Below are 19,823 nucleotides of genomic sequence, written 5' to 3' on the forward strand. Positions count from 1 at the left end.
ATTATTTTTTTCTTTTTTGAATATTCGGGTTGTAGGATGAGATTTAGATAGAAACCTTTCATACGTCAACCCAACCGAGTTTACAAGCTATGCAATTTGAGAGTATGGGGGAAAGGGTAAGGAAAATCTTTACCCTCTAAGTGTTCCTACTGGAAATTAAACCCCTAACTTATCCTTATGAATGCTCAAGCTTTGCTAAGCTTAACATATACTCCTAAATACTAATAGCCTTAATTTGAGGCCAGGCCAGGCGAAACATCCTAATTGGAAATAGGATATTTATTACTCTTTTTCTATCACTATCCACTTTTATCTTACATAACGCCACAATTTCAACATGAAGTTTTAACATTTAAATTTGTTAAATTTGACTTATTTTTTCTTAAATTAAGTTATGAGCTGTAGTCCTTTCAGTTGTATGCACTTAGGGCCTGTTCATATTTACTGAACTGAGTTGAACTGAACTGATTCGAGCTGAACTGAGCTGAAATGAATATTTTATGTGAGGGAAATTAAGAGCTGAACATTTTATGTGAGGGAAATTAAGAGCTGAACTGAACTGAACTAATTGAAACTGAACTGAACTAATTGGAACTGAACTGAACTGATTGGAGCTGAACTGAACTGAAATTAAGTAAATATGAACAGGCCCTTATGCAGCACTTTTTTTGGTTGTTTTGGTCCCATTCAAAGACAAAATTTGGAAGTTTGGAACCTCAATTCAAATCTCACTACTTCAATAAGAGTAAAATTAATGTTGAGACTCCAGTAGGCAACACAGGAACAAATGTAAAAACAAAAATTCTGGGCAACTTATAAAATCACAAACTCAAGAATCTAAATGACACAAAACAGTACACAGATAACCTTCAAGAGCCTAAACAAAACTTTCAAATTTAGACTGACAAAACATCCTATTTCTTCTTTAGGGCAGCCTTGGTAACCTTGGCCCCGGTTGGGTCCTTCTTCTCAACATTCTTGATGACACCAACAGCAACAGTCTGCCTCATGTCCCTCACAGCGAAACGACCAAGGGGTGGGTACTCTGCGAAAGTCTCCACAACCATAGGCTTGGTGGGAATCATCTTAACCATACCGGCGTCACCATTCTTCAAGAACTTGGGCTCCTTCTCAATCTCCTTACCTGAACGCCTGTCAATCTTGGTAACAAGCTCAGCAAACTTAACAGCAATGTGAGAAGTGTGGCAATCCAACACTGGAGCATAACCGTTTCCAATTTGTCCAGGGTGGTTCATGATGATGACCTGGGCAGTGAAGTTGGCTGCCTCCTTAGCAGGGTCATTCTTGGAGTCAGAAGCAACGAAACCACGCTTGAGATCCTTGACAGCAACATTCTTAACATTGAACCCAACGTTGTCACCGGGAAGAGCCTCTGGAAGGGACTCGTGGTGCATCTCAACTGACTTAACTTCAGTGGTCAGTCCAGTGGGACCGAAGGTAACAAGCATACCAGGCTTCAACACACCAGTCTCAACACGACCCACTGGCACCGTTCCAATACCTCCAATCTTGTACACATCCTGAAGTGGAAGACGGAGGGGCTTGTCTGAGGGCCTCTTTGGCTCGTTGATCAAGTCAAGAGCCTCAAGAAGGGTTGGTCCCTTGTACCAGTCAAGGTTGGTGGACCTCTCAATCATGTTGTCACCCTCAAACCCGGAGATGGGAACGAATGGGATTTTGTCTGGGTTGTAACCAACCTTCTTGAGGTATGAGGAGACTTCCTTGACAATTTCTTCGTACCTACCCTTTGAGTACTTGGGGGTGGTGGCATCCATCTATATAGAAAACAAGGCATGATCAGAATAGTGCAAACACTGGAAAACTAAAACAAACTAAATTATAGGACTCAATAAACTGCATATCAATGAAACAGTGGTAATTTATACCTTGTTACAACAACAGATCATTTGTTTGACACCAAGGGTGAAGGCAAGAAGAGCGTGCTCACGGGTCTGACCATCCTTGGAGATACCAGCCTCAAATCCTCCAGTGGTGGAGTCAATAATGAGGATAGCACAATCAGCCTGGGAGGTACCAGTAATCATGTTCTTGATAAAGTCACGATGTCCGGGGGCATCAATGACGGTACAGTAGTACTTGTTGGTCTCAAACTTCCACAAGGCAATATCAATGGTAATACCACGCTCACGCTCGGCCTTAAGTTTGTCGAGCACCCATGCGTACTTGAAGGACCTCTTGTTCATCTCAGCAGCTTCCTTCTCGAATCTCTCGATCACACGCTTGTCAATACCACCAAGCTTGTAGATCAAGTGACCAGTGGTGGTCGACTTTCCAGAGTCGACGTGGCCAATGACCACCAAACTGATATGAATCTTTTCCTTACCCATGGTGAACTTTGTGAAGCTGCTTGCATAAACAAAATGAGTTAGGACCAACCCATATTCAAAAGAACAACAACAAATGATGCATTACATGGAATGTTCATTTCAATACGACATCAAACAGCTACAGAACCATACAACATACAACACATTTCATTGGATACTGATTTTTTTTATACCAATGCAAAACATACCAATAAATCAGATTCAAGCTATCCAAGACATCAATTAATCATCGCAAAAATAAGCATGTCAAACTAAGATGAATCTCTAACACACAACAGATTCAATGTTTACCACACTAGCTCTGTAATTCAAATTCATGCTACAATTTCTCCGCCCGCCAAAATCCCATCAAATCCAACAGTACACTAAGTCAATATAAATCAACACATAACAAACATAAAAAACATCGAACAATTATAACACCATATATTAACTTAGTTTTTGATTGAAAAATGATTCAAAATTGACAGAAAACAAATAAAGATGAACAATTTCACACAAAGTAATCAACAGAGTAGCAGATCTGAGTAGCAAAATCATAAACAAATATAATCAAAGTAACACCCAAATCAATAAACACAATCTAAATGTAAAATAACAACACCATGCAGCTCAAATCTAAGTATGAATTCAAGCATAAAATTGAATTCAATTCCACAACTTGACATTAAAAATATCATCAATTTATCAAATTAAATCAAATACACACAAAACAGAATCAATTAGCCCAAATCTAACTTCAAATTCAACACAAAAACCAATTCACAAATCAACCAAAAAAAATTACAAAAATCATCAAAATAAAATAAAACAAAAAGGAATTGAATCTGTGCATGCAAGATTATCAACAACAACTGAAGAAATTAAGATTAAAAATTAAGAAATTAGGAGAGAGAAAGACGAACCAAGCAGAAGATGAGCAGAAACCCTAGCCGAGAATGAGAGTGGAGCAAATTAAGCAAAGAGGGTTTGCAGAGAGAGGCGGGTTTTGGTTTTTATAGTAGAGGGAAAATTATGCAAAGGAATAGAGTAGGTCAAATTGCATTTGACCAAATTGTCCTTTGTTTTTAGGTTGAATTGACCAAATTGTCCTTATGAAATTTATTGATATGATAAGATAAATGGGATGATAAGATTAGGGATGGTGTTTTATTTATTATTATGATATGGAAATTGAAAAATAATTGAGGATGGTCTTTTATACTGTATTTGTTTATTATGAGAAAAGGTTGAGGAATGTGTATAATTGAGTAATCTTGGGTAGTATTCTTGTGATTTGAGATGAAGATAATTGCTTAAATTCCTTATGTATAATACTTAAAAGGAAGATTTTACAAATTTATATGCATAGTGCTCATAAGAAAAGTTATAAAAAATGATTAACCTAATGTAGACGAAGAAAAATATTTTTTTTTAAAACCATATGAAGATAAATATAATTATTATTATATATATATAATACAAAGTACAAAGTATTAAATAAGCAAAACTGAATGAAGAGTTTACAACTTTGTACAAAATAGTGGAGTAAAATCATAAGTACATGAAAAATAGTAAAAACATAAGTACATGTATTTTGGAAGATTAAAACTAAATATAAAATCATTTAGATGGAAAATAAGAATTAAGGAAAAGCTGTCGCGTGGATAATGATGATATTAGCAACATTTGTTTAAACATAGTTATATAGATTTAAGTATATAATTCGAAGAATTAGGAACAGAATGGTGTTAATGACGAGATTAACATATATCTCAATGGATGCCACGAAGGGTGATTTGGGAATAATGTTTTCTCTATATATTAAATAAGAAACGAGAAGAACTTTTTGATAGAGTATAAAACATATTCCTGGACCTCAACCATCAACTTAAGCTTTTGGTTGAGATGGTCCTCTAACATGGTATCAGAGCCAACGTGACACAAAGGTCACGGGTTCGAATCTCATCCACCCCTCCTTCAAAGTGGAATTAATTCGCACCAGGTATGGGTGGGCCTGTGTTGCATCCACATTTCAAGCCCAAAGGGCCTTTCATGTGAGGGGGAGTGATAGAGTATAAAACATATTCCTGGACCTCAACCATCAGCTTAAGCTTTTGGTTGAGATGGTCCTCTAACACTTTTAACTATTAATAGACTTGGTGGAATTGGAGTATTCAAATCAATGGTTGTCGAATTGGTGACTTGATCCACGAATGTTTGTAATTATAATGGATGGTAATTATTTATAAATAATTTTGTATTAATCAAGGGATTATAAACTATAAAAATGTGGTAAGATTTTCGTCAATAACATCAAATATAGTTATTATGAGTTATGTATGCTTAAAAAAAATGATCTTGATTGGATCAAAAATATTAAAATGTAATTGCATGTAATTCCTAATGAATATGATGATGCTCAAAAATTGGTAAAATAATAAATAAAATAAATATATGTATGTAATTTAGTAAAGAACTAGATTACTTATCATTAGTTTAACACTATTTAATTATTAAAAAATTATACCTAATTGCAAAATAGGATGAAATTTCTCTAATTACAAAAAAAAAAAAAAAAAAAAAAAAAAAAATTAAAATTTATCACACTAAAGAAAACGGAGAGCATAATATATGCACGACTAAAAAAAATAACTATGAATTACATTACAAAGTTATAGATAGAAAACTATATATATAGCATAATATTGTATAAAAAAAATAATATCTTTGTTTGAATGTGTACAAATGGAATATACTTATCAAATGGGAAGTTAAATATTATTGTGTAGTTTGTAATAAAAACTTCTCTAGAAGCTTTGGCCAAAAAAATAAAAAAATAAATAAAAAACTTTTGGAGGGAAAATTTTTAACCATGAGATGACATGTGTCATTCCTGGTTTCGCCTATTGTATAAAAAAAAATAATATCTTTGTTTGAATGTGTACAAATGGAATATACTTATCAAATGGGAAGTTAAATATTATTGTATAGTTTGTAATAAAAACTTCTCTAGAAGCTTTGGCCAAAAAAATAAAAAAAATAAATAAATAACTTTTGGAGGGAAAATTTTTAACCATGAGATGACATGTGTCATTCCTGGTTTCGCCTATAGTTGTAATACCCCGTATTTTTATACGTATTTTATTTAAAGTATGTATTTTATAAAATATTTAATTAGTTATAATCATTTTAATTAAAGCATTTTAATTAATATTATTATAAAAGGAAAGTTTATTTAATTATTTTTATATAAAAGATGGGGTTTTAATTTAAGAAATTTTAATTTTTAACAAGTTTTATTTGGGAAGGGATTGGGAAAATTAAAAGAGGAAAGTTTAGGGTAAAAGGATTGGTAGAGAAGGGGTATAAATATCCCACTTATGAGGCAAATCAACTTTGCCCAGAGTGGAGAAAACCCAAGGTAAGCTTCTCCCCTTTTCTCTTTACTTTTCTTTCTTTTTTTTCTTCCTCTTCCCCTTCCCCTATGCACGGCCGGCCACCACCACCACCACGCACGTGGCCGGACCACCACCGCAAGCCACCAGCGCACGGCCAGCAGCTGCGGCGGCAGGCGGCAGCAGCCCAGCCTTGCCGCGGTGGCTGCTGCTGCCGTGTTTGGCTCTCGAAAAAAAAAAAAAACTTAATCTTTCTTCTCTATTTTTAATCTATGCTTAGATCTAATTATAAATTATGAGTTTTTGGATTAATTTTTGATATTTGAATGATGTAATTATATTAATAAATTTTCAGATTTAGTTCTAATTAAAAAGCCCCAATTTTTGAAACCCTAGGTTATTGATTTATGAAATTATGAAAGTATATGATGTATTAATGTTTAGATCTTCAATTTAAGTGCTTTAAGACTAAATTTCAGCAAGTTTTAATTAGAAAAAATAGTGCAGGAATTTTATGTAGAACCCTAAATATTATGTTTTCAAAGGAAATTTAAATTACCCATTAAGGGGGACTTAATTATGGTGTTCTAAATATAATTTCAGCTTATTCTAATTAATTTATGAAGGGTTTTAAAATAGTATATATTGCTGGAAATTTGTTTAGAGTGGACTTTGATACACTATTATAATTTTAATGTGTAGGAGACTTTGAAGTAAGCAATTTTTACTAGTCGTGGCGATTTTAAGATCATATTCAAGGTACGTTCGCGTACTTAGCATATTTGATGATGTAGAATCATGCTAGGTTTGGTTTCAATCAATTACAAGTAGTATCATGCTAAGGATCATGTATTAAATTGTGAATTATTAGTATTGGTGATTGTATTATGAAGCATGAATTTATTTGTGATGATCTATGGATTGGAAATTATATTTTTGGCATGAGTATATGGACTACATATTTATTTATGGCATGTTAGAGAGCATGTTTAATTAAACTAATTATTTAATTATGTTTAGAATATTGAAAAGGAATTTTATTATAGTCCATATAATTTTTATTGATGCATTAAGCATGAGGAAGGAGCTATATAAGTGTCTATGTACACAAGGAATAAATAGTATGTTGGTGCCTTTGTGCACTTAAGGTGTTTTTAACACTGATGGATAGGATTGTTGGCGCTTTATGCGTTTAAGGTGTCTTTGACACTGAGGTAGTTTTAAAAAGGGTTCAACATTAAATTATATGTGGTCACTAATTATTCAAGAATTAAATTGGTATGTTTGTTTGATTGAATAATTGTTGTTGATTGAGTTATTATGCTTTGGGAGTCATCACCAAGTTTAATAATCTGTAAATAACGTAAAGTGAAAGAGATTACGCACCAAAACTCTTGGAACGTATATACCTTGAGTATGAACAATGGGGGGAGTTATGGGGTTTTATATTTAACCATAACTTCTAATGGAGTACAGGACGCTGTATATTCCCTTTTATTATTATGCGCTGGAATTCCGCCACCAATGTGTGGCATAGGTGATGCTAGCATGGTTAGCTCCCGTGTCAGTGGACCTCAATTTATTGAGGTAGGTTTAGTTGGAAACCCGTTCGATGCGTAATCAACGCTAAATGAATTATTTAGTGTCCAGTTAAAGAGTCTTGTTGTTTGTTGTGTGTGCTTGTAAACAGGTGCAATGAGGTAAGTATGTGTGATGCTAGGAGTTGCATGTTAGTGTGTTTAAATACGCTTATGTGCTCAGCTTTGCTGATTGTGTGTGTTGTTTGTGTCTGGCTATGTCTTTATCTTGGCCCTACGATGATCCATTTTAATGGAGAGTAGTGGGGGCAAGTAGAGATACTCTTTTCAGGTATTGAGGCATGTTCATGATGGGGCATGAGTGAAGAGAGAATTATGCTAGTTTCCACTAGGATGTGTAATAATTATGTTTTGGATGTTTTGTTTTATTATTTATTGGACTAACACTATTATTTGATTGATCGGTTTTTGAATAAGGGCCCTAAGTGGTTCCAAGTTGTAGTGGATTTTATTTAACTTGGTTTTGTTGATTTTCAACTTTATTTTTGTTAGTTCGGTTTTTTTAAATTGTGTCATTTCTTAGTTTTGACTTTCAAGTCTTCCGCTGTGTATCTTTGATTGTTGCCTTAGCCGTTTTCACGGTGGCGGTAATGTCTTAGATATTCCTAAAACGTATTTTCAAGAGGGGAAAGTGTATTTTAAAGGAAAAGAATTTCTAGGGTGTTACAATATTATAAAGTTATAGATAGATTTTGGATTAACTAATGGCATTTCCTTCTAACTTAATTACAAAAATCTAATCTAATCTAATGACATTTCCTTCTAATTTAATTACAAAAATTTAAGAAAACAAAAAATACAAAATTTCTGACCAAGTGACCATTCCCTTGTAATTACAATATAAAATACAACTAAATTTTCAGAAGATAAGCAAAAATTTTATCTCGAACAATTAAAAATTAAATTTGTATTATATTTTAGAATTAAAAAATTCACTCGCCATCTAAGCAAAAATATCGAATGAGATTCAAAATTTTTGCCACGTAGGTGAAAACAACTAATAGAGATTTGTTAGGATTTAAATTATTCTAAAAACTAAAAATTTATTCTTCTTAAAATCTAAAGATTATCTTTAGATATTAAATTTTAAATATATAAATTTACAAAAACACTACAAGAAAAATGTCTTTTCGTAGCGATTGTACATTTGCTACAATATGCAAGTATGTTTGTGAAATCATTAAGGAAGTCGTTATCATTTTACAATCGCCATGGTTTTTCCATATAAAATCGATACGGAAAACATAATAATACATATCCACACTATTTTTACACATTTATATAATTTTGAGAAATCGTATCATTTACAATCGCCACCAAATCCCAAAAATCGATACGAAAAGCCTTTTCAACACTAGATATATAAATATTGTTGACAAAGAATACATAAAATATGTCAAAGCTTATTGGTGAAACATTTACTATAAGAGTTTGAGGTTGCATGTTCGAATCTTATAAAGATCATAAGCATGCCTTTTTTTTTTGAAGAAAAAGAGTTCAACATTTATAGCGATTGTAATCGCTACAATAATCACCACGATTGGATGTAGTTTTTGGTATCGATTATTGAGGCCAACCCCAGCGATATTGAAAACCACTACTAAAGGCTAAGGCAACGGGGGATATTGTATCGAATGACCATTCGTTGGGAAAGATTTTTGTTGCAATTACAATCGATACTAAAGGTTGAAATAATCGCTACGAAAAGGTTATTTTCTTGTAGTGAAATAAAACATATATGATAATTTACAAAAAAAAAATTGCATGATTATACGGGAAAGATTTTTAACATGTAATTATCAAAATTAAAATATGATAACTTAGAAAAAAAAACATATATGATAATTTTTAAAAAGACGTATAGTTTTATAAAATATTATTAAAACATGTCATCTAAAAAACAGTTTACAAAAATTATGAATATAAATTTTAATTGAAAAAATATTAAAAAAAATTATTATTATGATTTAAAAGAAATCACAATTAATAAAAAAATATAATCCTTATGATCTAGGATAATTTTTATCCCTAATAACTAAAGTATATAAATATAGTACGATTTTTAAAAAGTCACTATTAAAAAACATAATCTTAGCTTATAGATAATAGTTTTTTTGACAAAATAATATTATTTTTATTTAAAAAAAGTGAGATTAGATTAGAAAAGAATGATAAAATTTATGATGAAAAGATATGATTTAATATTATAAACTTAAGTTTTATTTTATTTTATTATTTTTTTTGGTGCTGATATTTTATTTTATTATAAATAGGCATTATAAATTTAATTCATATCAACCACTAATTAACCACACAATATTTCGTACATAGGTAACCATTTGGGATTTTTTATTGTTACGAGTAGAAATAATATTATTGGATTCTTTTTATAAGTTGGGATAAAAGAAGCAACTTTTCTTTTTACTAGGGTATCGTACGCGCGCGATGCGCGCGGAGGGGCTAGCTCTTGCGGAGAATTTGTATTGGCATGTATTTATACGGTTGGTTTGGGTGGTAGACCTGATAATTTTAATATGTACACTATCTGGTTTATGTGTCTATGTGGTGAATTTGTAGAATAGTATAAGAAAGCCACCAAAATCTTTTAAGACAATTATTTTTTAAAACCCTAAAAAGTTTGATAGTGTTATTTCAAAATTATTCATTAAATTATATTTAATTGATTTGCATCCCTTCATATTTTAAGCGTCGAGTGTTAGTTTAGAACTCTTAATTGATGTGCATGTTCAATAATACTTAGTGTAATATTTTTAGCGTGTTTTTCTTCAAATGATTTTTTTTGTGAGCTTTGGGACTGTGGTCATATGGACTATGGAGTAATAATATGTAAAATGTTGCAGCTAAAAACTTAATAATGTATATTTTTTCCTCTTAAATTCTCTCACTAATTAATTTAATACCAGCTATTTTTTTCCTACCATCGATTAATTTCCGTTGATTTTAGGATTTTTAAGTTCTTTATACCTCTTGATGACATACGTATGCTCAAATATCACTGTACTATTTGATATGAATCTCATTCAAATTCTATAACGTTTTTTATATGTACATTTCAAAAGCTAATAAATTTTAACGATAATTGTAATTAAAGGACAACAAGATAGTAAATAAGAAGAGCAATTACAAAAGAGTAAAAATAATAAGTATCTTGGTTATAAACCGTCTCTTTGTATATACAATTTTTTTTTTGCTTTTTAAATAATAATAATAATATTATATGAAGTGTAAAACATTAGAATTTTCTTATTAAAAAAAAACATGTAATGTTTTTTGTTTAAAAAACTGAATTAATTGATGATATATGAATAAAGAAAAAAGGCATTAAATATATTAATGATAGTAACCATATTAATGAGGGTAAAAAAGTAAATACACATTTTGCACACAATTTGGTACACATTTTTTAGGGTATAATCGGTAGCACACTATTCCTAAGAGTTATTTTCTACTTTTTATAAGGTAGGGATTAAATTGATTTCTTATAATAAGTTTTTTATTAAATTAGTTTTTCTTCTTGATTACAATAGCTTGCAAGTGCTAATAAGTGTTTTCCTTTTCAAATTCATTCATAAAAAATTAATTGCTCTTTTTAAGTATAAGATTTATAACATAAAGAAAGCAAAATAATAATATAAAACAACATAAATATAAAAAATATTATATAAAATCCGTGCATTGCACAAGTTTTACATCTAGTGTTAATTAAAGGTTAGATGATTTAATTTTTTCTTGAATGGATGAGGAATACTGAAAAGTATACGAAGCCAAAAATTACAAAATTTATGTGAAATAAAACTAAAAACATAAGGGAACAAAGAAGAAAAAAAAATGATTTTGTCGTTCAAACGTATGAAAAAAAGAGTGAAAAAAACGAAGAAATAATTTCACTTTGTTCACGAAAGATGATCAAAATTTAAACAATAAAGAAAACAAAAAGTACAAAATTTTTTACCAAGTGACCAGTCCCTTCTAATTATACTGCTGCTACCAACTTACCAGAATTGATTTAATATAATATATAAGCACTAATTATATTTATACTATGTATTCAAACCCTTTTTTTTTATTTAACTGTCCTTCCCAATTTGGGACCCTGTGCTATGGTGCTGTTCGCACATGCCCATAGCAGGCCTTGAGTGAGGGTGAGTACCTTCATGGGTGCTCTTAGTAAATTGTTTTTTACGCTTAATTGATCAAAGCAGCAAACTTATGATTATTATCATTAGATGCAAGTCTTGAGTTCATTGTCGAGGACGATGTTAATAATTTTAGTCACTACCAAAAGTAAGGGTTGATTGTTAGATAGTTATTAATAAGCATGTATTGGACTTTCAATTAATGGTGAATTTAAGCTAAGATCTGTGTTTAGAGGTATATTGATAAAAGTGATCCCAAGTATGCTTGTCAAATCAAAGCTAAAACCCAATGCTTTCTTAAACTTAAGTGTGCAACGAAAGCTAAGTAATGAAGCAGGCATGGGAACACAAGTGAGTTGTATGAGCAAATCTTGTTTTTTGTATTGCATTAGAGGTTTACAAAGTGCTTGGATAATGTACAAAAGGCTGGTAGGCTCCTTATTTATAGGCCTCCTATGTATAACCTAGAACATTCTAACTTCCTCAAATGGAGGGTAGTTCTAGTCCTTAGCTACCAAGAAGCTTCTATACTTTATTGAGTACAAAGCCTTAGTTTGTATTTATAATATTCCGAAATGATTCACAAAGTTCTAGCACTCTAGAATCTTGATATGTACAAGAGATGTTTAAATAGTTGTAGATCCTTCCAAAGGAAATTAACACTAGCCATGTGAGTAAATAGTTGTTGATCCTTCTAGAGGAAATAGATGAGAAAAAAAAAAAAAAAAAAAGAAAACACTTCATTGCAGAGGAAATTTAGCCATGTGAGTCAATGAGAGGTAGCATGTTTGTAAGAATGCACTAAAAATGACTTAAAATTTGTTTGTATCTTGATGGGTTGATCATTGCTTGTTCATGATTTAGGGGCTGACGAGGCCCGTGTTTAGGCAATCAATGAGCTTCATGCTTGGGTGAGAAGCGGCATGATTGGCCTGGCATGCACCAAAGACTTACAATTTTCTTCTAAGTTGGAGTGATGTGCAATACTCACTCAATATGAGGCTGATGAGACCTATTGTAATACCCCTTATTTTTATGTATTTTTATAAAGTATTTAAGTATTAATAAAATGTATTGTTAAGGGCTCAAGTATTTTGATTAAATATTTTGAAGGGTTAAAATATTTTAAATAAGGTTTATAAAAGTAAATTATATTTTGGGCTAAACGATTATTAATTATATGAGCTCGTTTAATTAATCGTATGTATACTCTTCCTACATACCCTTGTTAGACCTACCCATTTCATTTTACTAAGCCCAATTACTTATTTGAACCCTTGTGGGTCAAATGTTTTATAATTTAAGTCCATTATATTTATTAAGCCCAAACCTATCCTATACTCTCTACTCTATATATATCCCCCAAGACCCCAAAAATTTTCCACACAAGGAGGCCAAAAATCAGTTTTGCCATGTAAGTATTATTTTCTTTATTTTTCCTTTCTTTTTCTTCTTTCTTTTCTTTTTCCTTATTCCTCCTTTTCTTTGTTTTTCTTTCCTACGTGAACATGTTCACGCACTCATGGTCGCGAGATCGCCGGGCCACATCACCGACGCTGCTGCCACGTCACCCGGCCCACCCTCCTGCCATGTCACCGTCGGCCAGCCGGCCGGCCACCACCCACGGTGGTCTTCTTCTTCTCCCTCTTCTCTCCTTCTTTATTTTGTTTTAATTATTATCCCTATACTTTATATATTTTGGGTATTGATTTTAATTGTCTAAACATGATTAGTATACTTTATAATTATGTTTTGATGATTAAAGATTGTAAATTTTAGAGTATAAAGTGTTTTAATTTCAGATTTTATAAAGTATTAAAAGTTAGGGTTTTTATTATTAAAGACTTGATTTTTAGGGCTTTTATGAACAATTGATTTAGGGCTTTTATAGTAATGCTATTTTGGAAATTTTGTTGATTATAAGTACTAATTAGTTTAACTTAATTCCAGATTATTTTGAACACATAAATTCGTGTTTTAATTTATAGATTCCCGTTCGTTAATATTAATCCCGTTTTAATCCCGATCAGGTTCTAAACTCATCCGATTTTGACAAAAAAGTAGTGTTTTCCATGTGGAAACAACGTTTTAAGAAAAACTTACTACCTTTGGTAGTAAATACCACCCTCTCGTGGCCAAATTCAGCCTCTAAGTATGATTTTCGGACAGTTTTTGATTTTTAACGAAGTTTTTTTTTAATTTTTATCCTTGAGTTTAAAGGGTAAGAGATAATTTAATTTTTCTATGGATAATTTAAGTATGAAAATATATTTTGATGAAGTTTTAAAGGGGTTTTTGATTAGTTTAAAATGCTGGGATTTTATGTAAAGTAGTATAATTGTGATTTTAATAAAAGGGTGTGATTACTTATTAAAAAGGAGTTTAATTAGGGGTTTTTAAATAATTTTTAGATTATTCTAAATAGTTTAAAGTGAGTTTAAGTTGCTGGAAATTGTGTATACAAGAGTAATTAATTTAGTATTATTGTCCCTTTATGTAGGAGACTTGATTCGGAAATTGTTGTAGTATTTTCGGCCACTTTATGGGCTTAATTGAGGTACGTTCGCGTACTTAGCTTATTTGATGATGTAGAATCATGCTAGGTTTGGTTTCTATTGATTACAAGTAGTATCATGCTAAGGTTCATGTATTAAATTGTGAATTATTAGTATTGGTGATTGGATTATGAAGCATGAATTTATTTGTGATGATCTATGGATTGGAAATTATATTTTTGGCATGAGTATATGGACTACATATTTATTTATGGCATGTTAGAGAGCATGTTTAATTAAACTAATTGTTTAATTATGTTTAGAATATTGAAAAGGAATTTTATTATAGTCCATATAATTTTTATTGATGCATTAAGCATGAGGAAGGAGCTATATAAGTGTCTATGTACACAAGGAATAAATAGTATGTTGGTGCATTTGTGCACTTAAGGTGTTTTTAACACCGAGGGATAGGATTGTTGGCGCTTTATGCGTTTAAGGTGTCTTTGACACTGAGGTAGTTTTAAAAAGGGTTCAACATTAAATTATATGTGGTCACTAATTATTCAAGAATTAAATTGGTATGTTTGTTTGATTGAATAATTGTTGTTGATTGAGTTATTATGCTTTGGGAGTCATCACCAAGTTTAATAATCTGTAAATAACGTAAAGTGAAAGAGATTACGCACCAAAACTCTTGGAACGTATATACCTTGAGTATGAACATATGGGGGGAGTTATGTGACTTTATATTTGATCATAACTTCTAATGGAGTACAGGACGCTGTATATTCCTTTTTATTATTATTATGCGCTGGAATTCCGCCACCAATGTGTGGCATAGGTGATGCTGGCACGGTTAGCTCCCGTGTCAGTGGGCCTCAATTTATTGAGGTAGGTTTAGTTGGAAACCCGTTCGATGCGTAATCAACGCTAAATGAATTATTTAGTGTCCAGTTAAAGAGTCTTGTTGTTTGTTGTGTGTGCTTGTAAACAGGTGCAATGAGGTAAGTATGTGTGATGCTAGGAGTTGCATGTTAGTGTGTTTAAATACGCTTATGTACTCAGCTTTGCTGATTGTGTGTGTTGTTTGTGTCTGGCTATGTCTTTATCTTGGCCCTACGATGATCCATTTTAATGGAGAGTAGTGGGGGCAAGTAGAGATAATCTTTTCAGGTGTTGAAACATATTCATGACGGGGCATGAGTGAAAAGCGAATCATGCTAGTTTCTATTAGTTGAGATGTGGTTTATTGCATTCAAATGTTATATTATATTATGTTATGCTTATGAGACTAACGCAAAGGTTTTTCGTAATTTAATTGGTTTTGATAAGGGCCTTCAATGGTTCCAAGTTGTAGGTTGATTTTATTTGACTTCGTTTGACTTTGGTTTTAATCTTTACTTTCGTTTGGTTGACTTTTAAGTTGACTCGTTTTTGAATGGTTTTGAGTTAAGTCTTCCGCTGTGTGTCTTTGATAATTGCCTTAGCCGTTTTCACGGTGGCGGTAATGTCTTAGATATTCCTAAATCGTATTTTAAAAAGAGTAAAATGTGTATTTAAAGGAAAGGAATTTCTAGGGTGTTACACCTATGCTTGGGAGAGATGGCATATATGCGTCAAATAGCTAATGATTTTCTTTTTAGTTGGTGTGGGCTTATAATAAGTCTCATGCTTTGGCAAGAGGTAACATGCTTGTTGGCAAAGTACCAAATGACTTAGAATTTTAAGTTCAATTTGTAGCTCACCCATGCGTACCTAAGGTTAATTAATGAGCCTCATTGTTGAACGAAAAGTGAGTAGCACCTCATGACTTAAAATTCTTCCAATTTTGGTGAGTTATGCACTGAGCCCATGTATCATCAGAGAGAGGTAACATACTTGTTAGGATGCACCGAATGAAGGTAGATATATGGTGACATATTTCCTCTAAATTGGCCTGATGTTTAAAATAATGACAGAAAGTCTAATATTAGGATATTATGAGTGGTGTTATAATGTAAGGGGTACAATTTTACTCTCACTTCATCTCTTCAATTTTCCTTGAGTGTATATTTAACTTCATATATGTCGTAAATACAAAAGGACAATTATTATAAGCATATGTCGGTGAAATTATGATACAGGAGAAATGAGAAGAAAAGATATACTAATTAGCAAAGTTGTTATTTTTATCTTTTGTCCTTTTGTGATTAGAGAGAATCTTTCTGTTAGAGGTCATACCTTATTAATGCACCTTAGGTTGTAATTGAAGATTTAAAAAATGAATTACAACTTCCTCTCTAATCTCTCTTTCTCTCTCTATCTTCTCTTCTCTTCCCTGATCTTCTCTTCTCTTCTTTTCTATTTCTTCTTGCTTACTCCACCATTGTCTGGGTATAGAGCTGGATTTCTGCACCTCAGAAATCAGATAAGGAATTAACTCCTTATCAGTGGTATCAGAGCCAACCGCTGCCCTCCTCGTCTGTCCGTCTGTCCTTCTCTTCCATGGCGGAGCATTGTGGGATTCTCCGGGTTGACGAACGTTGTCAAAATTTGATGAAAAAGATGGATGATCAGAACACGAGGTATGGTGAATTGATGACTTTGATGCGTTCTATCCTAGCTGATATGCGCAGTTGTTCGGATTCTTCACCTAATTCGGCTCCTCGATCTTCGATTCATGATGTCGAATCAAACCCTAACGTGACCTTAGGTATGAAACCCGAACTCCAAATCCCTAAATTTGATGGTTCTAATCCTAGATTGTGGCCTGGATTAAGAAATGTTGCAAATATTTTACTCTCTATAAGATTCCAGATGATCAGAAGGTTATTTTGGCTTCCCTTAATATGATTGATAAAGCTGCAAATTGGGTTTCTAGTTATTTGTCTATCCGTGCTGTTGTGGATTGGGACGATTTTATTATTGATGTGAATGACAGGTTTCAGGATTTTAATGTGGTTGAGGATATTAATAAATTTCAACAGACTAGTAATATTGAGTCCTACATTGATGAATTTGAGAATGTTGATAAGTTCACACACCTTGATTCTGATTTTGATGATAAAAGTAATCTGGTTGTAGTTGAGAAAATTGATAGGGTGAAACAACATGATTTTGTTATGAGTGATTCTGTTGATAGTTCTGGGAAATTGTAGTCTGTAATACTGACTAGCAATGTTTCACTTGATACTCAAATTTTTGGGAATTTTATGGGAGGGGTGAAGTCAATGGTGTCACCAGTTGTACAGGATGTGATGCTACCTGCTAGTCCAACTTCAATCAAATTTGCAAACTCACATGAGCTAATTCTCAACCCTTGGAATGAGGCCTATGAACCTGATATAGCTAATTCTTCTTGGACTACACCTGAACCGAATACACAACCCCCACTCTTGATGTCTTACACCAAGGCACCCCTGCTTCCTACGCCGACTGTACACCCAACCAAATTTCCCTTGACCAGAACACTGCTAGTAGGCTTTTCTAAGTCTGTAGGGAGGAGTCTTGTTGCAGATTTCAATAGAGGCATATTTGGAAAAGAGTTATTGGTTGCTACTCTCAAGTCTCAGTTGGTAATTGCTCAACCTCAAATTGAGGCTATTAGACACAGGTTTGAACGATTTTTTCGAATTGGTGATGGGATATGGTTGCAATTCTTACAGAAACTTGATGGCTTCTATGCTTCTCTTGTTGTCAACACTTTTGGGAACAATTAACGGTTGTGTATTCTCTTATGATGGTTGGGGATTGGCCACAAAGTTCATATGTGTATTTTTTATACACTTTCTATGGTATTGGTAAGGGAGACAATGGGCAGTGTTTCATTGCCACTTCCTTTCTGTTTTCGGCCTTTGAGTCGTGGCTTATTTCTAAGCACACTAAGAAGATATTTGGGCAGCAGTGGCTTCTTAATAAGTTTGTTGTTTCTGGTGCGACGATTGTATGGCCGGGGATAATTCAATCCTTGTGTGTGGGTTCCGTGTGTACGTTTGTGTCTCTCTGGATTCCTGCTTTGAGCCCAACGGCTGTAGAAATCAAAATGAAACAATGGTTGTCTGTCACTTTCTCGAAGGTAATTTTTCTTGGAAACAATCTTGTTGCTGTTCTTTCTAGATTGGTTGGCAGTTTATTAGTGAATACCTTCGGGTTTGGGCCTGTAACGCCATTTGATGCTACAATAAGTCTTTTTGCTATAAGCATGGCCTTAGTTTTTTCATCATGGATCGAGAACTATGGAGACCCTTTGAAGATTATGGACGTGCTTATACAATTCAAGGGAGCTGCTAGATTTGCTCTGCATGACAGTATGGTGGAACACTCTCAGCCTACTTGCTTGGTACAACTTTTTGGGGATGAATTGGTGCATGAGGAGATGAAACAGTTACAGGAATTTATTGTGATCAGCCAGCAATCCGTTCAATTTCGGAGCAATGTTCAGTTTGCTGCCAGACTTTATGGTCCCTTTAAGGTCATTGCTCAGATTGGTAAAGTTGCTTGCAGTTGCCATAAGATGTCTTGGTTGCTAGGATGGTTCAGCTTGCTTGCTGGTCAATCCCAGGAGCAGTACTTGGTTCGTTTGGCACACTTGATTGCTCATGAAGCAACTGGTTTTGGGTGTCTATCATTGATTTTGAAGCTCAGGTCCATGGTTTATTGTCTCAGACTTGAGGACAAGTCTTTTTGAAGGGGAAGGGTATGATACAGGAGAAATAAGAAGAAAAGATATTTTAGTTGGTTTTAGTGGGTAATTCTACTAATTAGCAAAGTTGTTATTTTCATCTTTTGTCCTTTTGTGATTAGAGAGAATCTTTCTGTTAGAGGTCATACCTTATTAATGCACCTTAGGTTGTAATTGAAGATTTAAGAAATGAATTACAACTTCCTCTCTAATCTCTCTTTCTCTCTCTAACTTCTCTTCTCTTCCCTGATCTTCTCTTCTCTTCTTTTCTATTTCTTCTTGCTTACTCCACCATTGTCCGGGTATTGAGCTGGATTTCTGCACCTCAGAAATCAGATAAGGAATTCACTCCTTATCAAATTAGATCTCTATTATTGCTATATATTGTATTATACTTCGTATGAGCTAAATTTCAATATCCACTAGGATTCAATGAAATACTAGTAACAATGACCCTTCAATATTAATTAGCAAATACCTACCCTACAAAATTACTACCAATAAGCTCACCCAATTAGGCAATTAGCCATCAACATAGATGTTGACCCAACTATATATATTAGTGATGATGAATAGCAGCCCAATCAACATTATAATTACGTAAATACAAACAAAATATCCCCTAAAACATGCACTACAATATACCAAATCTTTATAAATATTCTAGAAATTATGCACTTAAATACAAAAAACATTTGAACCAATTTTTCAATATATGCACTCTAAAATAATAATAGCTTTTACGGCCACTTTTATTCTAGAAATCCCCCTAAATTCCATTCATCTAGAAATCAAAGAGCTTTGGTCAAATTGAAAGACTAAATTTGTTTTTTAAATTCTTATAACCGAGTAAAATACAAGGAAAATATAACCAAAACTTGACCTTTTTTATTGCATATATATATATAAGGATTGCTTTGTTCTTAACCTTAGATAACCAAAATTTTCTTGCATTTTACTAATTCTTAACTCTTAATTAAGCTCTCTTTTCTATCATTTACCATGATTTCTCTTAGAGATATTTACACTTATTCACCAATGAAAGATCAAACACATCTTCATTCACAACACGGCGATGAAGATCAAGCCGATGAGGTCCTCTCCCTATGTGATCTATCAATTTATAGCCATACGTCTTCTGATTCCTTAAACTCAAATTCATCT

General features: G+C 32.8%; 1 protein-coding gene and 1 long non-coding RNA gene across 2 annotated transcripts; one reads left to right on the top strand and one right to left on the bottom strand.

The window, feature by feature from the left end:
* Positions 1-699: 699 nt before the first annotated feature.
* LOC145596089 (elongation factor 1-alpha) lies at positions 700-3,353 on the bottom strand. Its single transcript, XM_081652520.1, has 3 exons — positions 3,275-3,353; positions 1,908-2,385; positions 700-1,796 (listed from the first exon to the last, which is right to left on the bottom strand). The coding sequence occupies exons 2-3, from the start codon at positions 2,367-2,369 to the stop codon at positions 915-917; spliced, it is 1,344 nt and encodes a 447-aa protein (XP_081508646.1). The 5' UTR covers positions 2,370-2,385; positions 3,275-3,353; the 3' UTR covers positions 700-914.
* A 9,558-nt stretch (positions 3,354-12,911) lies between these two features.
* On the top strand, positions 12,912-15,336 carry LOC145593504 (uncharacterized). The gene is made up of 3 exons (XR_014102751.1): positions 12,912-13,127; positions 14,002-14,058; positions 15,145-15,336. It is a non-coding gene; the product is annotated as an uncharacterized LOC145593504 (long non-coding RNA).
* The last annotated feature ends 4,487 nt before the right edge of the window (positions 15,337-19,823 follow it).

Source organism: Chenopodium album, chromosome 19 (assembly GCF_948465745.1).
Source record: "Chenopodium album chromosome 19, dcCheAlbu1.1, whole genome shotgun sequence".
Taxonomy (NCBI): Eukaryota; Viridiplantae; Streptophyta; class Magnoliopsida; order Caryophyllales; family Amaranthaceae; genus Chenopodium; species Chenopodium album.